The sequence below is a fragment of the Mastigoproctus giganteus genome, chromosome 6, assembly GCF_048544385.1.
Source record: "Mastigoproctus giganteus isolate SK-2022 chromosome 6, ASM4854438v1, whole genome shotgun sequence".
NCBI classification, from domain to species: domain Eukaryota; kingdom Metazoa; phylum Arthropoda; class Arachnida; order Uropygi; family Thelyphonidae; genus Mastigoproctus; species Mastigoproctus giganteus.
Genome location: NC_143580.1, coordinates 238112545 through 238130716, shown reverse-complemented (window position 1 = coordinate 238130716; position 18172 = coordinate 238112545). Strand labels below are relative to the sequence as shown.

The 18172-nt window shown below is 37.3% G+C and overlaps 1 protein-coding gene across 1 annotated transcript in view; it reads right to left on the bottom strand.

The window, feature by feature from the left end:
* The window catches only part of LOC150085112 (pleckstrin homology domain-containing family H member 1-like), a 919142-nt gene that overhangs the window by 169056 nt on the left and 731914 nt on the right, over positions 1-18172 (bottom strand). The window contains exon 16 of the mRNA XM_090376468.1: positions 14351-14439. Coding sequence (XP_090232594.1) covers positions 14351-14439 — 89 coding nt within the window. The remainder of the gene's footprint in view (positions 1-14350; positions 14440-18172) is intronic.

Sequence of the window (18172 nt, the reverse complement as noted above, 5' to 3'; positions counted from 1 at the left end):
TGCCAACCTTTGTATCGTCTGCAAACTTGGACATTAAGCCTGATACACCATCATCAATATCATTTATAAATACAGAAAACAACAATGGACCCAACACTGAACCCTGAGGAACTCCACTAATAACATTAGTCCACGTTGAGCAGTGTCCATTGATTACCACTCTCTGTCTTCTGCCACTCAACCATCCCTTTATCCATAGCAGCAATTTGCCTCGAATGCCACACTTCTCCAATTTGTGCAGCAGTCTTCCATGCGCAACAGTATCAAAAGCCTTTCTAAGATCCAAATATATAATATCAAAGTTATTCCCTGCATCCAGTTCTTTTGTGACTACATCATAGTATCCAATCAAATTGGTCAGACAAGACCTGCCCTTAACAAACCCATGCTGTGTCTGAGCTATAACTGAATTCTTGTCCAGATGATCCTGCAGTGCTTCTTTAACCAGTGCCTCCATTAATTTTCCTGGAACCGAAGTTAAACTAACAGGTCTATAATTACTTGTGTCAGCCTTTGATCCTCCTTTGTGAATTGGGGTTACATTTGCACATCTCCAGTCCATGGGTACCTCCCCTGAGTCCAAAGAAGCTCTCATAATTATGGCTAGGGGTTTGCTTACTTCCTTTGCTGCCTCCTTTAATATAACTGGATAGATCCCATCCACCCCGGGTGCCTGTGCACGTGGTTGGCAGTGAAAAGACTCCTTTCACCGGACAACCTGTATTCAGGCTAATCCATCCAAGCAACCTTGCAGATCAACACTTCTGGAAAGTTCCTGAATATAGTAATCCCCATTATTGTTGTGATTAGAGATTAATGACACATGGGCCGATAAGGCCTAAATGGCTCTCTCTCTCTGTGATTCACTTGAAAATCAGATTATCTGCACCATGTCAATGTGAATTAAACGAAAAGTGTGTGGTTGAATATAAGGGACAATCAAACAGAAAATGCCTAATTGTAAGTTGACTGTCACAGGATGAACACTGGGGTGGATCTTCTCCCAGTAGGAGGAACAGATGGGCATGATGAGTGTGTCCAATTCTGAGTCTTACCAGTACCACTTCCTCTTGTGTGTTTTGTTGCACGCCTGAGAGCCACAGCTTTGGTTTTTGCTTTATCTGGTAAAATTTATTGTTGTTGTTACTTTTCCAGATTTGTGACCAGTTGTCTTAATTTGCTTTGCGAATAACAGGCTTATAATCAGTGTAAGGAATCTGAGGATGTTCTGGGACAGCTGGTTGAGGATGTTTAAGCTGCGAGGTCTGCACTCACTTTCATTTCCCGGAATGCCAGAATGGCCTGGGATCCAGCAAAAACTGATTGACTGATTGGACATGCTGCAGGAAAATAGCTGAGAATGAATGTGTTTCAAGGTAGGATGAGAAGTTCTTCCTTATGGCAGAAACAGCACTGAGGGAGTCAATGTAAATTATGGTAGTTGAGATAGAAAGTTCAATAACTAAGTGCTATTAAATCCTTAGCAAAGCTTATTATCTTAGTACTCACCTTGGAGATCCATATTGGTTAAGGTTAAAATTACATGAAAGGAAGGTAAAAAGAGAGTAAAACTGAAAGTTCCATTACATTAATAGATTAATTAATTTAAAACATATCCCTAGGAAGAGGGAGTGCACCACCTTTTCCTGGTTGTCATTTATAAAATTGTATGAAAATTCGAGTGTTGAAAAGCCACGAGCTAGACGTGAAGCTTTCAATGTCGTCATCATCAGTTGGTAAATGACATAAGTTGAGCGAAAATTTATAGTATCAAAGTACCCAGGGTGCATCGCATTAAACACGTGGGAATTTGATTCATTTGAGCTGCCATATTGGTGACAGATTCATAGGTAATCTGGTGTTTAGAATTTCGTATGATCTATTTTGGGGAAACCATTCTATGGCAAGGGCATCATACTGAAATATCTTATAATTCAATTTAAGTTTATTTAGTGTAATTGCATTATCTATTAATGGGTCATGATTAAAAGAGTATACATGTTGACTTAATTCAGTTCCTGGTTGGTCTGATTTGAAACTATTACAATGATAGTATGCTCTCGTATTGGCTGTTTTGGATGTTGCATATTTTGTGGTGGTACTACCTATGTAGCACGTGTTACATCCTTGTTGACAACTTACAAGGTATATTATATTGTTTATATCATGGATATTTATACATTTCCTTATATTTGCTATATACTCAGTTTATTACATGATGAAAAAATTAGTGTGATGTTTGTGCCTAAGAAGGTATTACAAAGTTGAGGTGCTAGTTATTATTATTATTATTATTTCTGCTCTTATATTATTTCTCCCTGATTGGGGGTTCCATCTCGTGATGGGTATTACTACCAAGTACACAGGGTGGTTGTTGTTATGTCTGATGTCACTGTTGGTCGAGGAACTCTCTGACAATCCTACAGGTGTTTAGGATTGCGACTTTCTGGAGTTCCTTGTAGGTGTTCACTGGGAGACCTATTGCTGCTAGGCTGTTATATAGGGTCTTTGGCACCATACCTGTGGTTGACACGATGATCGGGATGGTCGTTACTTGTTGCATATGCCACATCTCTTTGATCTCCTGTCTTAGGTTCGTGTACTTCCTGATTTTTTCCCCATGGGTTTTCTGCTGTTGTTGTTGTTGTTATTTGGTTTTCAGGAGCATAAGCAACAAAGGCCATATTGCTCCATGGATATGCGGTGGTCATTCCCTGACCTTGCTGCCTCCTCCGTATTTGGTGAATTACAGGCTCGAACCCTGGTCTAATCAAGAAGCGTGTGCTACACACTGCTGCTCCTGCCCACCTGGCTACGGAGGTGCCCTGGGGGGTTTTCTGCAGGTTGCCAGTGTTGGGTACTGCTATGTCAATCAGATAGGTAGCCTTTTCCTTCTTGTCCACAAGGGTTATGTCCGGTCTGTTGTGCGGGATTGTCCTATCCTTATTATGGCACGGTCCCAGTACAGCTTGTGGGTTGGGGTCTCTAGTACTGCCTGGGTTTGTACTTTTAGTACGGTACACTTTCTTCGATCAACTGGTATTTCCTTGCTAGCTTCAGATGTATTATCCTGTCTACCTGGTCGTGTCTATGAGTGTACTCAGTCTGGGTAATCCCACCTTGCATCCCACGGTGATGTGTTGGATCATTTCTGAGGCCAGGTGGCATCGTCAACATGTGTCATCTAACACTCCGGGCTCCTTGGCGATGTATTTTCTATAGTTCCTGGTGTTGATTATCTGGTCTTGGATGGTGAGCATGAATCCTTCAGTCTCGGGGAAGGATGTCCCGCTCATGAGCCATACATTGGAAGCAATTTTATCTATGTGACCTTGATAGAGATCATTGTAGTGTCTGCCATGGAGTGTCTTCTCTGCCCATCTTTCTAGCATCGTTTGTACCTCCTGGTTGGGGGGCTCTTTGCTTAGGTTGGGTGGGGTATACCGCTCGTCTGTCTTCCTTATGGCCTGGTGGAGTGCTGCTGTGTGTTTCTGGAAGTAATCCTTCAGGTTAACTATCACTGTCTTCTGTTGCTCAATGAGGTCTATCAGGCTCCTTCCTCCTCCTCCTTCTTCCCGGGCAATTGTCAGTCTCTCCACAGCAGCTCTCGGATGGTGTTGGCGGCTCTTGGTCATCATTGTCCTTGTCTTTCTCATGATATCCTCCAGCTCGGTGTTAATCCAATCTATGACCCCGAAGGATTGGGACTGCATAGGTGTTTATGGCTTTAACTGTGTTCCCTCCGTTCAGCTTTGCTTTCAGCAGGCTTCTGAGTCTCTGATGGTATTTTTCGGTCAGGCAGGTCTTAATTTCCTTGTGCTGTAACTGCTGAGCCTGCATTATCCCCAAGTATTTGTAGGCCTCTCCCTCTGCCATGGCTTCAATCTCTTTACCACTCTGCAGCTGGTAGTTTCGGTTGACTAATTTTCCCTGATGCAATCCATGGGTCTTGCATTTGTCTCGACCAAATTCCATCCTAATATCCTTGCTGAATTCTTCGGCGATCTGGAGTAGTTGCTGAAGGTGCTTCTCAGTTCCTGCGTAGAGCTTGATGTCAACCATATACATCAGGTGGGTGAGGGTGTACAGGTTCTTCTTTCCTTCTTTGAGGTTATATCCGTATTTGCTACTGTTCGCATGGTAGATAGCGGGTTAAGTGCTAGGCAGAACCACAATGGGCTCAGGGTATCTCTGAAAGATTCCTCTCTTTATGGGGATTGGCCTGGTTGTGATGTTTTTGACCTTAATCATGGTACTCCATTTCGCCATCGTTTCTCCTAGGATGTTTGTCACTATCAGATTGACTTTGTAGATTTTCAGAGCCTCTATTAGCCAGCTATGAGGCATGGAGTCGAAGACCTTGTGGTAATTGATGTAGGCTGTGTATATGTTGCGGCACTTCTTGTATGCTTGCTCCATAACTGCAGTATCTATGGTTAATTGCTCCTTGCATCCTTTGCTCAGTCGCTTGCATCCTTTCTGCAGTTCGACCATTATGCTCTGCCTCTCCAAGTGGTCTGTTATCTTCCTGGTTATGCAGCTGGTCAGGATCTTGTACATTGTTGGGAGGCAGGTGATTGGCCTATATTTCACCGGATTTCTTGTATCTTTATCTTTAGGCTTCAGTATTATTATTATTATTATTCCGCCGCCAGAGGGCTAAGAGTAAGGATGTTTGCAAATCTTTGGAGCAGAGTTAGTTTTAACACAAGACGTTTCGGATAATGCACTTGCACAAAATAAACAACAAAAGAAAGAATTTAACAACTTACAAATGGCAAAGATTTTCAATTTACTCTAAGAGCACTAATACAGTAGACATCCTTACTCTTAGCCCTCTAGCGGCGGAATAATAGAGGTGGTATGTCATGGCTGAAACAATGGGCATCATTATCAATGCTCATTGAAAGAAGCAACCTGTAAAGGGACGGCAGTAGAGGTGTATATCATGCAGGAAAGAAGAGAAGGAAGAAAAATGTGATATTTCCTACTCCACAGAAGAATATCATGATTTGCTGCATTCATCAACTGTTTTAAATAAAGACTTAGAGGTTACATAAAAGCAGGCGAACACCCTAAATATAGAGGACATACTAAGGAAGCTATCCAGTAAAATCCATTTGCTGGATTTACTAATATAAAAATTGTACCAATAAAGAAGCAAATGGAAGACCTGAAGACAGATGCAGAAGATATCAAGAAATCAATTTCATTTGTCTCAGATTCCTTTGACAAAATTGAAAAAAACCATAAGTAAACTGCAGGACTCAAATGCTGCAATCAGCAAAACAATTGTGGATCTGGAAGCTTCATTCAAGCAAAATGATATTAAGAGTAGGAGACCGGCAGAATTACTTAGCAAGTACAGGTCACTGTTGAAAAAAAGCCGTGAATTAGGGTTGAATTTGAAAGTGTCTACAATTCTGCCCAGACACCATAGGAGGGAGTATATGATGAGAGCCTAGTCAATCAATTCGGCCCTGGAAAGATTGTGAAAGGCTCAAGGGGTAGAATTTTTTTCAGCCTGGTCTGTACTTGTTAACTGGAGAGACTGCTTCTAAAGGGATGGGATACACTTAAATAGAAAGGATACAAGAATATTTGCTGATGCTATCGAAGCAGTGTTAGGTGGGTTGGAACACTGCTAGCGTGGAGGGATACAAGGACTAATAGATTAACAGTAGCAACTGGCAGAGGTGAAAGTGATTCTTGTGCTGCTTCTATTGGAATGAGCAGCAGCCAGGAAAACAAGATGCAGGATATTTCAGAGACCGCTGGGAGTCACTGTGGTACAAGTAAACACATTGGTTGTGTTAGGGTAGCTAAGAAAAAGAACAGATGCATGTATACTTGCGTGTACAGCAATGCTAGGAGATTGGTAAATAAATTTGATGAATTTGAGGTATTGTTCAAAGCATCAAAGGTGGATATTGTTGGGATTTCAGAGACGTTGTGTCACACAGATATAAGGAATGCAGAACTGGAATTTGGGAACTACAACGTCTACAGAAAGGACAGACAGGATAGGAAGGGAGGAGGGGTTAGGCTATTAGTTAAGAAACACATAAAATCCAAGGAAATGAAGCCAGTCGACATCACTGGACAGTGCAGTGTCGAGTCAGTTTGGTGTGACATAAGCATTGGGAGATCAAAATTGAGAGTAGGAGTGTGCTATAGGCCTAAAGACTCTGATGAGTATAATAAGAAACTGTACAGGGAAATAGAGTGGGCCAGTAAATCAGAGAGTCTTATAATGGGGGATTTTAATTTCCCAGATATTGACTGGAATTTGTGGGTTGGTCACTAACACACTAGCAAGGCTTTTGTGGATTTATTGGATGATTGTTTTCTACATCAGAATGTTCAGGAGGCAACTAGAGGGAGTAGTACTCTTGATTTGATTATCAGTAATGATTCTTCATGCATTAAGAATCTGCAGATAAAGGAACCACTAGGTGGTAGTGGTCACAGTGTGCTGAAGTGGGATTTACTCAAAGAGGTAACTACCATCAGGGGTAAAGGGAAGGGTTTTTGCTTTCGTAAAGGTTAGGATGTTGTGACTTAAAAACTGAGAGATTGAGTTTATTTTTTACAGAAATAAGGAAGTAATGACTGCTGTGTTGATCACGTGGCACTAACCATTCCACACTCAAATAGTTAGGATAACATACTGATAAATCTAATAGGATAATATACTGATAAATCTAAAGCAGAGGGAGCACCTGTGGGGTAATATATATATATAGGAAGACATGTAGCATCAGGTAAGAAGAACCTCTTAATGGGTTGTGGCCATTCATATCTCCCAAAAAAAGTAAAGGTGAAAGCTGAGATATTACACTGTCAAGATCAGGACAAGCAAGCAAAAAATTTGCAGAATATATATTGAGAGCAGGGTTAAAGTGATTCCAATGATGCATACCACCACTATTTCTAAGTTAGTTTGAAGAGGAATATGTCTGAATGGGAAATTGCATTTAAGAATTGTAACTCCCCCACAGCAGACGATTCTGTGCTTCTGTCAGGTTCTATACACAGTATAGTTTCTTACCTTAGGAAATATCCTGGTGTGTTTCCTGTTAGTTAAGTTTCCTGTAGAAAAATACTTACAGGATTATATATTTCAACTAAATCTGCTTAGCTCATCAATATTGCTGCGCAAGCTTCAGTCCACTGCATATATTCTGCATTACTTAGTTTAGACTTAGATGATTGATCTGACTGCTCCTTCCAGGAGGTAGAAGCAGTCAGATTATGTTGATCCTGTTTTGGCTTATCTTTCTTTGGGAATTATAGGTTGACCATCATTTGTCATCTTCTGTATGTATCACCAGTATTGCATCAGTTTCTCCTGCATGCATGCATGCATGCATGCTTGATCATCTATTTCCATTAGTGTAATTCAATTGTTTTGTTCTTGTAAAAACAGTGTGCTTTGGTTTTGTTAGTTTCTGTGGGCTGACTCTTTGTTGGGTGCTATAGTGATTGGGGTCACGGTTCCCTCTAAGCTGCGTGTGTGCACGGCCATGCACTGATTTCAATGAAGTTGCACAGGTGCTTTTACTTCCTGTGCATACCACCGACATAATAGATGGTGACAGGAGTATTAGTGGAAGAATGGATATAGGAAGGGGGGAATAGCTCATGCCATAAGATTCGCTATTGCATAACATGTTCCCACATCTTTTATTTACAAATACATAGTGCATAGTGAAAAATTATGTGTGTTGATTTTTATTTATACGAAAAAAATTATTACATTACGAATATATAAAGGACTGTAGTGGTTGTAGCTTATATTGGATGTTTTTAAGGTAAATGTATTGTTATAAAAATAATATAAATACCATATAATAGGGAAAGTCAGCATTTTTACATTCCATCCACTCAACCACACACATACACAGTATGTGTGTGGTTGTGGGGGTAGAGTATATAAGGAATGTATTGTAATCGTGAAAATTTTCAAAGTCGAGTTTTTTACATATTAATTTTTACTAATTAATACATAAAAATATGTGGGTGGAATGGCAGCGGATCTACTGATCCGGATTTTTTTTTTTATGTATAACCAAAAACGTTTAGTATTACTTAATATTTTATTAAAGACGGTAAAATATAAAAAATTAAACTTTTTTTAAAAATTTTTATAAACTATTTTAATAATGCACTAAAAATTTGTGATTTTTCCTAATATTTTATAACTTCATTTACAAAATACATAGAATTAATAAAGTTCTTTAATTTTCAGATAAAAAATATCCAAAAGAAAAACAGAAGACATAAATACTGTAAATTAAAAACTTGCAAAACATTTAAAAAGGATTGGCTTTTAAAACAAATTGATGCTGAAATTCCATCATCAAACAAAAAGCAAAGCCTTTTGTTTGAGATATTTTTCAATACAATGAAGAAAATGGTGTTGTCTTGTGTACTTTTTGTGCAGAAGCAAAAGTTACAGGAGAATTTAATACATAAAGAAAATAGGAAGAATGGAAACTAGATTATTTAAAACAGTATCTAAGTCAGAAGGTTACAGACACAGTTACCAAGTTATGTAATCTGAAAAAAGGTGGAATTTTAGTATTTTGACAGAAACTGTAGAAGTACGTAACATAAAAAAGGAAAGAAGTGAATGATTGAAATCAAATTGTGATACGGTTAAGGTTTTAATTAATGATGTGATATTAGCCGTAAAAGTTAATGCATCAGTGAACTCTGTACAAGACATTCATGAACACATGGAAAAGTTTATAGATATACCTAAAAATTGGAGAAGCAAAAATTATTCATTTGAATTTGTTGAATGTATAAATTCTGTTCTCATAAAAAATATCCTGAATGAAATAAGAGAATCTACTTTCCATATGTTAATTGTAGACAAAAACACTGATATTTCAGTACAAAAAGTATTAATTTTGTATTTTAAATTTCAAGTGAAAAATTAAACATATTACAAAACAGTATTTGGAGGTATTTTGAAGCTTACAAATTGAAAGCTTCAAAACATTTTAGAAAAAATAATTTTTTTACAACAAATATAATCTTGATATTCAAAAGATGGTAATTTTCACGTCAGATGGAGCAAGTGTTATGCTCGGAAGGAAAAATGGAGTAGCAGCAATTCTCAAAAAGGAAATATTACATCTATCTGAACAACATTGTGTTGCACACCGAGAAGGTTTAGGATTGGACGACGCATGGAAAAATGTATCTATTATGAAAGATATAGAGGTGTTGCTTAGAACTGTATACACAATGTTTAGCAGGTCTAGCATAAAAAAGGGAAAATTAGAAGAACTAGTCCAGGTTACAGAACACGATGTTGTGTTACGAGTGGTATAGATGCCACCTTTCTCTTTTGAATAAATTAAAACCTTTATTAATTGATAAAACCAATATTAGCCTGGTTTCCATTATTTCTGATATATATATTATTAATCGAGCACCTGTATTTTAATCAATAAACTGTTAATTCCATCAACAAGGACGGAAACCAGTAGAATCAAGCAAATATTATTCAAAATTAGAGTTTAAATATTAAGAACCTTAAGAAAAAGCCCACCCACTCGTAACTAGCATAGAAGAAGCCATGTAGATGTACATGCCACATAAACCTGGATTTGCATTCACAGTACACCAGTGGATTTCCGTTATAAGGTCAGGAAAGGGTCAAGAAAGACTATCTTCCCTTATAAACACGCAAGAGCTTCACAAGAATGGGATGACACCAGAGTGGGGTATAGAATGGGGAAAAGTTGTTTTCCCACATGTACAGCAAATACCGTGAGCTTTCTCTAAGTGTTTTTGGTGTTGAGTAACATTCTTGCTTGCCCAAAATGGTCAAGATTGTGCATGTGATGCACAGAGCCACAGTGGTAACTATACCAAAAGAGTCTTGATGTACCCCTGGTTTGATGGTCATGGAAATCTCTGGAGGATGGGGGGGGGGTGATGATTCCTTATCCATCACATGCTGTTCAGACACTTGGGATCTGACCCCGGACTTAGAACATCCAATGAGAGGGAGTAGTTGTCTAAACATAGAGAGCTACTCCTGGTTTAAAAAGAGGGCCTTAGTGGGACACCGGGGGGGGGGGGGGGGGGTTAGAGAGAAGGTTGTGTTAGGGAGCATTGTAAAGAAAGAGTTGTTGTTGGTAGTTGTGCGAGTGGTTGACAAGAGTTGGTCGGTCAGTCTTTTGGTAGTGTGTTAAATGTCGAAGTGAAAAGTGTGGTAAAGAATTAGCTAAGTGCCAGTGCCATTCCAGAGAATCAAGAAAGCAAGGAGGAAATGCCCGAGTGGAGAAGCCAGCCCAGAGAGTCAAGGAAGAAGATAAAAGAGGTAAGCAGAAAAGCTTTATTTTGTGTAAGATGTGTGTGTGAAAGGCAAACCTTTAAATGGACTAATAATGGAATAACTAAGTTTTAAAAGAAGATGATTCCTTCCTATGATTTACTATGTTAAGCATGATATGTATTATATGTTGCGGAACATAATTTTGAAGAATAGCATGGATATTAAATGGTTAATACAACAGTTTAATTATCCCATTTACTTAAATATTATATTGAGGGATAGGTTAAATGTAGAATGTTGATACTTAAGCAATGGCGATGGCCATATATATATATATATATATATATATGAGAGTTTTATATACTGTAAATTACTATGCTAATGGTATGACCCTTTGTAAAGGGATATAAAATAACCAAATGAATCATTGTAATACTTTGTATTGGTGGAATTCTTGTTTTGATAATGAAGTTTTAATCAGGAAGAGTTTAAGAGAATGTGAGTGATGTGTACATGTTTATTTTATATATTCAATAAATGTTTGTTATGTTGAAATTTTGCTTCATTGCTAAGCTCCTGATCACACCAGTAATCGCCAGACTTGAATAAGATCAAAATGATAAGGGTTATTGCATATTGATGAACTTAATTTCATTAAGTTCCTCAATATTTACACAATGCTAACAGGTTCAAACTGCGGCATTAGGAGAGGTGAGTTTCTCTCCTTTCTCCAATGTTGAGGGTATACGAGACCTGGTCCTAATCAAAACCACGAGATGAACACATTACGCTGAATCTACACCAAAGGTGCAAATTGGGAGTATCCCACTTTTCTTAAGTGTGAAGGCGTAATGCAAGTGCCACATCAGAAGGTCCAGGTAACACGTGTGGAGGACGGATCAGTTACCTAGAATATACACGATGAAAGGTGCCATAATTAGCCATGACTATAATTAATTTCCTTTTATTTAGCTTCAGCCTCTCCTCCCCTCAACATTTGGCACCGTGACTATTCTCTCTTCCCCCCCCCCCCCCACCAACAGTTGTATCTTTTGGACCATTAAATGAAGTCAGATGGTTATCCAGACATTTTGTAGTCGTTACTTTAGTAAAAAATTATGAAATATTAATCGAATATTGCAATGAGAAGGTTAACGAATGTAATGATCCTATTAGCAAATACTGTTTACAAATTTTGACAAATTCACAATATCATGTGGCATTAATACATATATACTCTCCTAATACATCATTGCACTCAATGATGTACAAATTAGGAGAGCTTGCATCACTTTGCAAATATCTACAAAAAAGTTGTTTAAACATTATTGATGCACATCAATATGTTAAAGCTAAAATAAACAAATTAAGAAGCCAATATCTTGGAAAAAATATTTTCTGGAGGGAAAATGTGAAAGAAGTATTATCAAAAATTCAAAGTGATGTTGACACTGCAGCTATAATTTGCTTTATCAAGTGTGTATGATCATTTAGATAACAGATTTCCTGATGATGAATTAAACAATTGGAAAGTATTTGATATTAATGCTATCACAAATGAGAGCAATGATTCTGACTTTGGGAAACTTAATGTGATATGCCTTTCAAAAAAAATATTCACGATTTATTACAAATAATGAAAGTGATATTATTTCTAAAATATCAGAAGAATATTCGGAATTAAAATTTATAATTGTCAAAAAAACTAAAACTGGAACATTTAAAACTTTCGGTGACACTTTAAATTTTGTACTTACAAATTTAGAGTTTTGTAACATATCCATTCTCTGTGATATTATGGGAATATTTCAAGTATCAAGTGCAGACTGCGAGCGAGGATTTAGCACTATGAATTCAATTCTCTGTATGGAAGCGTTTTTTTTTTTTTTTTTTTTTTTTGGCTGATGCTGCATAAGCTTGCTTTCTTGCATCATATATGCCTCTACTAATGCTAATTAAAACAAAAATTCAAAATAGAATATATGAAGATCATTTAAGTGACCATATGGGAATCAAATTACATTTAGCTAATGTAATGGTGAAAAATTAAATGTAGATGATGTCTACAGAGTATGGTCTTCTACAAAGAAGAGAAGAGAAAAATTCCAAGAAAAATAAATAACTAACTGTAAAGTGTAAATTTATTGTTAACATTTTTTTATTATTATGTATGTCCCTACTTATGATTAAAACAATTTGTAAAAATATTGCACATATTTAATCTTGTCTGAAAATTTTTTACTCAGGTGCATTTCTGCACCACACAGCTATAACAAAAATTAGAGGGAACATTGATTGGAGTATTAGTTTTCTTATTGGCATGTCTCAGCGTGTGTTTGTTTTTATGGGTGAAAACAGTGATGGAACCCAGGTGGTCAGAGATATGTTTGGGGCAAACAAGATATCTGTTTGAAAGGCAATTGGTTTGGAGCCTTTGACAATGGCTGCATACAAGCATTTTTTGGATTTTTTGAGAGAAGGTCGGATGATTTACTTTGTAGTTTGTGCACACAGCAGAGAAACAGTACACTCTGACTGGCTGTATTCTTTTGACCCACAAAGAGGAGAATTCGCATTGCCTTCACATTTAAGGTGGTAGATGACTTTCTTCAACCGGTGAAATACCACCACTTTGCTTATTGGAGGCTTGAAGTGGTGAAACCCATGTTTAGTCTCTAGAGCAAAGTTTCTGGCATCCCCCTCCCCCAATACTTCTCCTTCAACCCATGCACGGTACTAAGTACTATAGGTTTTGATACCTTTCGTGTTTGGGGTTTTCATAAAAAAAAAAAAAAAAAAAATGTCACTTCAGAATGGCCATATTTTTGTCATTACTAGTATCTGGTGGAGTTTGGTACATGAGGACAAATTCTACACAACAGATTATTATTATTATTATTAGCCACATGGTGCAAGGAAGGCTGAGGCTTATGCTGCACCAGCCAAAAAAAAAAATTTCTGAATTACCCTGAGAGAGAGAGAGAGAGAGAGAGAGAGAGAGAGAGCAAAACTCGAGTATACGAGTTTTGCTCTTGTATACTCTATGCTCTGTGTGGGTATTAAATTTCCATCCTTTTTGATTATAATTCATCTTGCATGTGTAACTTTCTGATCTTTAAACTGCTCAATTATTTTATCCTCTGAGAGATAATGGGACAGTCCACAAGTCCCACTCCATTACAATTCCTCTAGAGCTATTCAGGGTAGCATGAGGAGTAACTGAAAATGAGAGTCCACCAAAAGTTTTTTGCTTTAATAAATGCTCTGAATGCCTTGATTGAGATGTTTCTATTAGGAGAACCCTAGACTGAAGTTTTTTAACCATTTTTGAAAGGTACTGAGGTAGTAGCAGAGCCAACTACTGCCTCAATACTTTTCTGCACAAGAAAAAGAGAAATTTTTCTTAGTGGTAAACCCTGTGAACAAAGCCTGTGAAGACTCATGGTCCTTTTTGTTTATGATATCTTGGTGGAGTTACAAACAGATTGAACCTGCATTTTGAGAGGTGGCAATTTTGTCTCAAGATGTGATCAAAATGCTCTGGTGGAGAGAAGAGGCATGCCAACAAGGTGCATCCCTAATCTCCCCCCCCCAAAAAAAAACAAAACAAAAAAAATAATAATAAATAAATAGTATTGTCAATTTGGTTTGGATCAGACTATAAATGTAAATAATAAATGAGGCTTAAATGAAATGGTGGACATATTGTTTCAAAACGATGGATAAAATTACCACCCCGATGGTCCCTGAGCAACCCAATGAGGAGGCGTGCGTGCGTGCGTGCGTGTGTGTGTGTGTGTGTGTGTGTGTGTGTGTGTGTGTGTGTGTGTGTGTGTGTGTGTGTGTGTGGGTGGGTGGGTGTATGACAGTTTTTGGAATGTTTTCTGGTAAAAACCCAACTGTTAAGTTGTTACACAATCAGTTGAGGTCATGTAATCAAATTCTTCTACAAAGTAGTTTCAATATATTCTTATACAAAAATTGTAATATTTCATAATATATTCTTTAACAATACACTATAGTTAAAACAAAAATTTTTACAGCTGCTACTACCTTAGTAAGCCAACCTTCTATTGTGGGTTTGTTATCTTCTTTGCTAAGTAGTAGACGTGTAGCATTTCTCCTCAAAACATTTTGCAAAACTGGGGGGAAAAAAATAAAAATATATATATTTAAAAGAAAAAGGGCAAATAGAAGATGTATATTTTTACTGAAGCATTAAGAAATTCTGAAACACTAAAATTTAAAATGAAATAACTTATAACTGACACAAATTTGGAGGATAAGCTGGGGCTGTCATTTGGAAGACACCCATCCAGCTTTATATTTTCCCATTTGAATTCACAAATCCTACTTAAGAACCCTCAGAGGTGAAGTATAAAATCTATACTTAGATTCTTGGTTAACACTGTTTTAACTTGGTTAACTATGTTTGTATTAAAAATAAGGCATAACATGTAGGTTAGCGCAAAAGCATCATTTTAACGTAGCCATCTACTAAAGTAGTTAAATTAATTAATTAAATTGGCATCGTTTTGGTTATATCTCATATTGTGAATGCCTTCACAATGAGTTGCCATGGTATTGTACTACCTCAAATAAATAACACTTCACCAGTGGAGAAGACTACTGTTATTTATTCTCAGTGGATACCACCACCCAGATGGCACTGTTTCAAAGCATGTTGGCTTCTCTTCGGTGGGTGGGCAGGTACCCTGGCATTGCAATAGTGACAAGTTATGAAGTATAACTTCACAATAACCCCAGGGCCTTACATCTGGTGAGTATGGGCTTGGCACACCCAGGGTCCTGAGCTGGATATCATCATTCTTCTCTTTCTTGGTGATTCCTTTCTACTTCTCTCTCAGGGTAACTCGGAATTTTTTTTGGTCGGTGCAGCATAAGCCTCAGGCTTCCTTGCACCATATGGCTAATAATAATAATAATAATAATAATATGAGAGATGCCTGATGGTGTGCAGTGATATACACTATAAAATATTTAAGGGCAAAGGCCTCATGTTACAATGTAGAATGACTAACATGTAGGTTAGTGCAAAAGCATAATTTTAATGTAGCCATCTAACAAAGTAGTTAAATTAATTAATTAAATTGGCATCATTTTGGTTATATCTCATACTGTGAATGCCTTCACAGTATTGTACTAACTTGAATAAATAACACTTCACCAGTGGAGAATACTACTGTTTATTATTCTCAGTGGATACCACCACCCAGATGGCACCATTTCAAAGCTTGTTGGCTTCTCTTCAGTAGGTGGGCAGGTACCCTGGCATTGCAATAGCGACAACCCAGTTATGAAGTATAACTTAATGATATGTGAGATGCTCGACAGTGTGCAGTGATGGGGGTGGTCATATCCGCTGAGAATAAATAACAGTAGCCTTCTCCACTGGTGAAGTGTTATTTATTTGAGGTAGTACAATACCATGGCAACTCGTTGTGCAGGCATTCACAATATGAGATATAACCAAAACGATGATAATTTAATTAATTAATTTAACTACTTTGGTAGATTGCTACGTTAAAATTATGCTTTTGCACTAACCTACATGTTAGTCATTTTACCTCGTAGCATGAGGCCTTTGCCCTTAAATATTTTATAGTCTATATTACTGCACACCATCAGGCATCTCTCATATTGTGAAGTTATACTTCATAACTGGGTTGTCACTATTGCAACACCAGGGTACTTGCCCACCAACCGAAGAGAAGCCAACAAGCTTTGAAACGGTGCTGTTTGGGGTAGTGGTATCTGCTCAGATTAAATAACAGTAGTCTTTTTTTAGCATTAGTAGAGGCATATGATGCAAGAAAGCAAGCTTATGCAGCATCAACCAAAAAAAAAAAAAACTTCCACTTCACCCCTCCGTTCATTCGAAATACCTGTCCAGCTGAACCTTAAATTTATTTAGGCTATCAACCTCCACAACAAGGGATGGAAGTCTGTTCCACCAACCAACTACCCGCTGGCTAAAGGCAAATTTCCGCACATCTATCCTACATCTGTCTTTCCTTAATTTGAATTTATGCCCTCTCAGGTGATTGTTACAATTATTACAAACACCTCGTTATTTGTAAAATATGGGATATTGACTCCATATGATAAGAATACATGTGAATATGTGAGAATACATTCTTCACAAAGATGCTATGGAGATAGCTTTACTTCAGATTTAATACATTTGAAGAACTTGTCAAGTACTCAAATGCAAACAATGTATGTCTGTGCTTGTTAACAGGAGAGACTGCTTCTAAAGGGATGGGATACACTTAAATATATATATAATCTTTATTGTATAAAAAAGCAGTATATACAATACACCACTTGATGTCGATGGTTTAACTGTTGATTCTGCTCAGCTTGCACCTACATTCACACATCAGGAATTTAGGAATGGAAATGCCAGAAATATGTCAAATTCTGTGAGGGAACTCACAAATCTTGAATAATTTTGTGATAACTGAGAGAAAGTGGTAGAAAAATTGAACCCAGATGTAAAAAGGTACATGGGGCAAATGGGATTTTAAAGGAAAGGATGAGATCTTAAACATATTAAAGTAAGCAGCAAAGGAGGTAAGAAAACTCTTAGCCATAATTATGATAGCACTGTTGGATTCAGGGAAGGTCCCTATGGATCTTCCCTGAATCAATAGGTGACATGAGTAATTACTGACCTGTTAGCTTAACTTCCGTTCCATTGAAAATAATGGAGTTGCTACTTAAAAAGTAATGCAGGACCATCTAGAAAGGAATGCAGTCATACTGCAGTCACAGCATGGATTTGTTAAGTGACGATCTTGTCTGGCAAATCTGATTGGATACATGATACAGTAACAAAAGCAACTGGATGCAAAAAATAATTCTGATATCATATACACGTACTTGGATTTCAAGAAAACTAACAATACCATTGCACATAATGGCTGCTATACAAATTGGAGCAGCATGGCATTAAGGGCAAGTTACTCTCTGGAAAAAGAGATTGGAAAGAGAGAGAGAGATTATTAATGGATGCTGCTCTTCATGGACTAATGTTATTAGTGCTATCCCCCAGGGTTTGATTCTAGGTCCATTTTTGTTTTCTATATTTATTAATGATATTGATGAAGATAATATTAGACAATGTCTAAGTCTGCAGATGATACAAAGGTTGGCAGTGCAATTAATGACAGTGACAAGGTGATAGGGTGAGTAACAAGATCTATTGGATTTATAGTCAAGGTGGGGTACTTTCCGTTGACAGGATTGGTTGGTTGGTTTGGATTTTATTGGCACATTAGCAATTAAGGCGCCAAAACCATGTCATATATAAAAAATTTAAGCTTTCAGTGACCTAATTAATTTGGCCATCATGTCAAGATAAACAATAAAATAGGTATAAAAGAATAAAAGATATATATATATATCAATAAAAAAATAACAATAAAAATAACAAAAGGTAAATTTTAATTGTGAGTAAAAAGATTTACTGATTTTAGATTGCTAAAAACTGCAGACATGTGGTCATTGTCAGACAACATCTGACTGAGTATAAAAGGATAACTAAAAGTGGTAAAATATAAAACATGTTTGTGTCTATAACATGGACCCTATTAAAATATTCTGAATGCTTAAAACAGTGGCACAATTCTCACACACAGGAGAGTCATCTGCCCTCAGCAGAAATACACGCATAAGATGACTATGTCCTATGTGGAGGTGAGCTGGAAAAACTTCTTTCTGCTGTTCCTGTGCAGACTAGACTGCCACTAATGGATTACAGGCTTTATCTGACAGAGCTTGTTTATGACCTGCTCATGCCAAGATTGTTCTCATTGAGAGAGTAATGTAAGTTGTATTACCTGCCTGTAG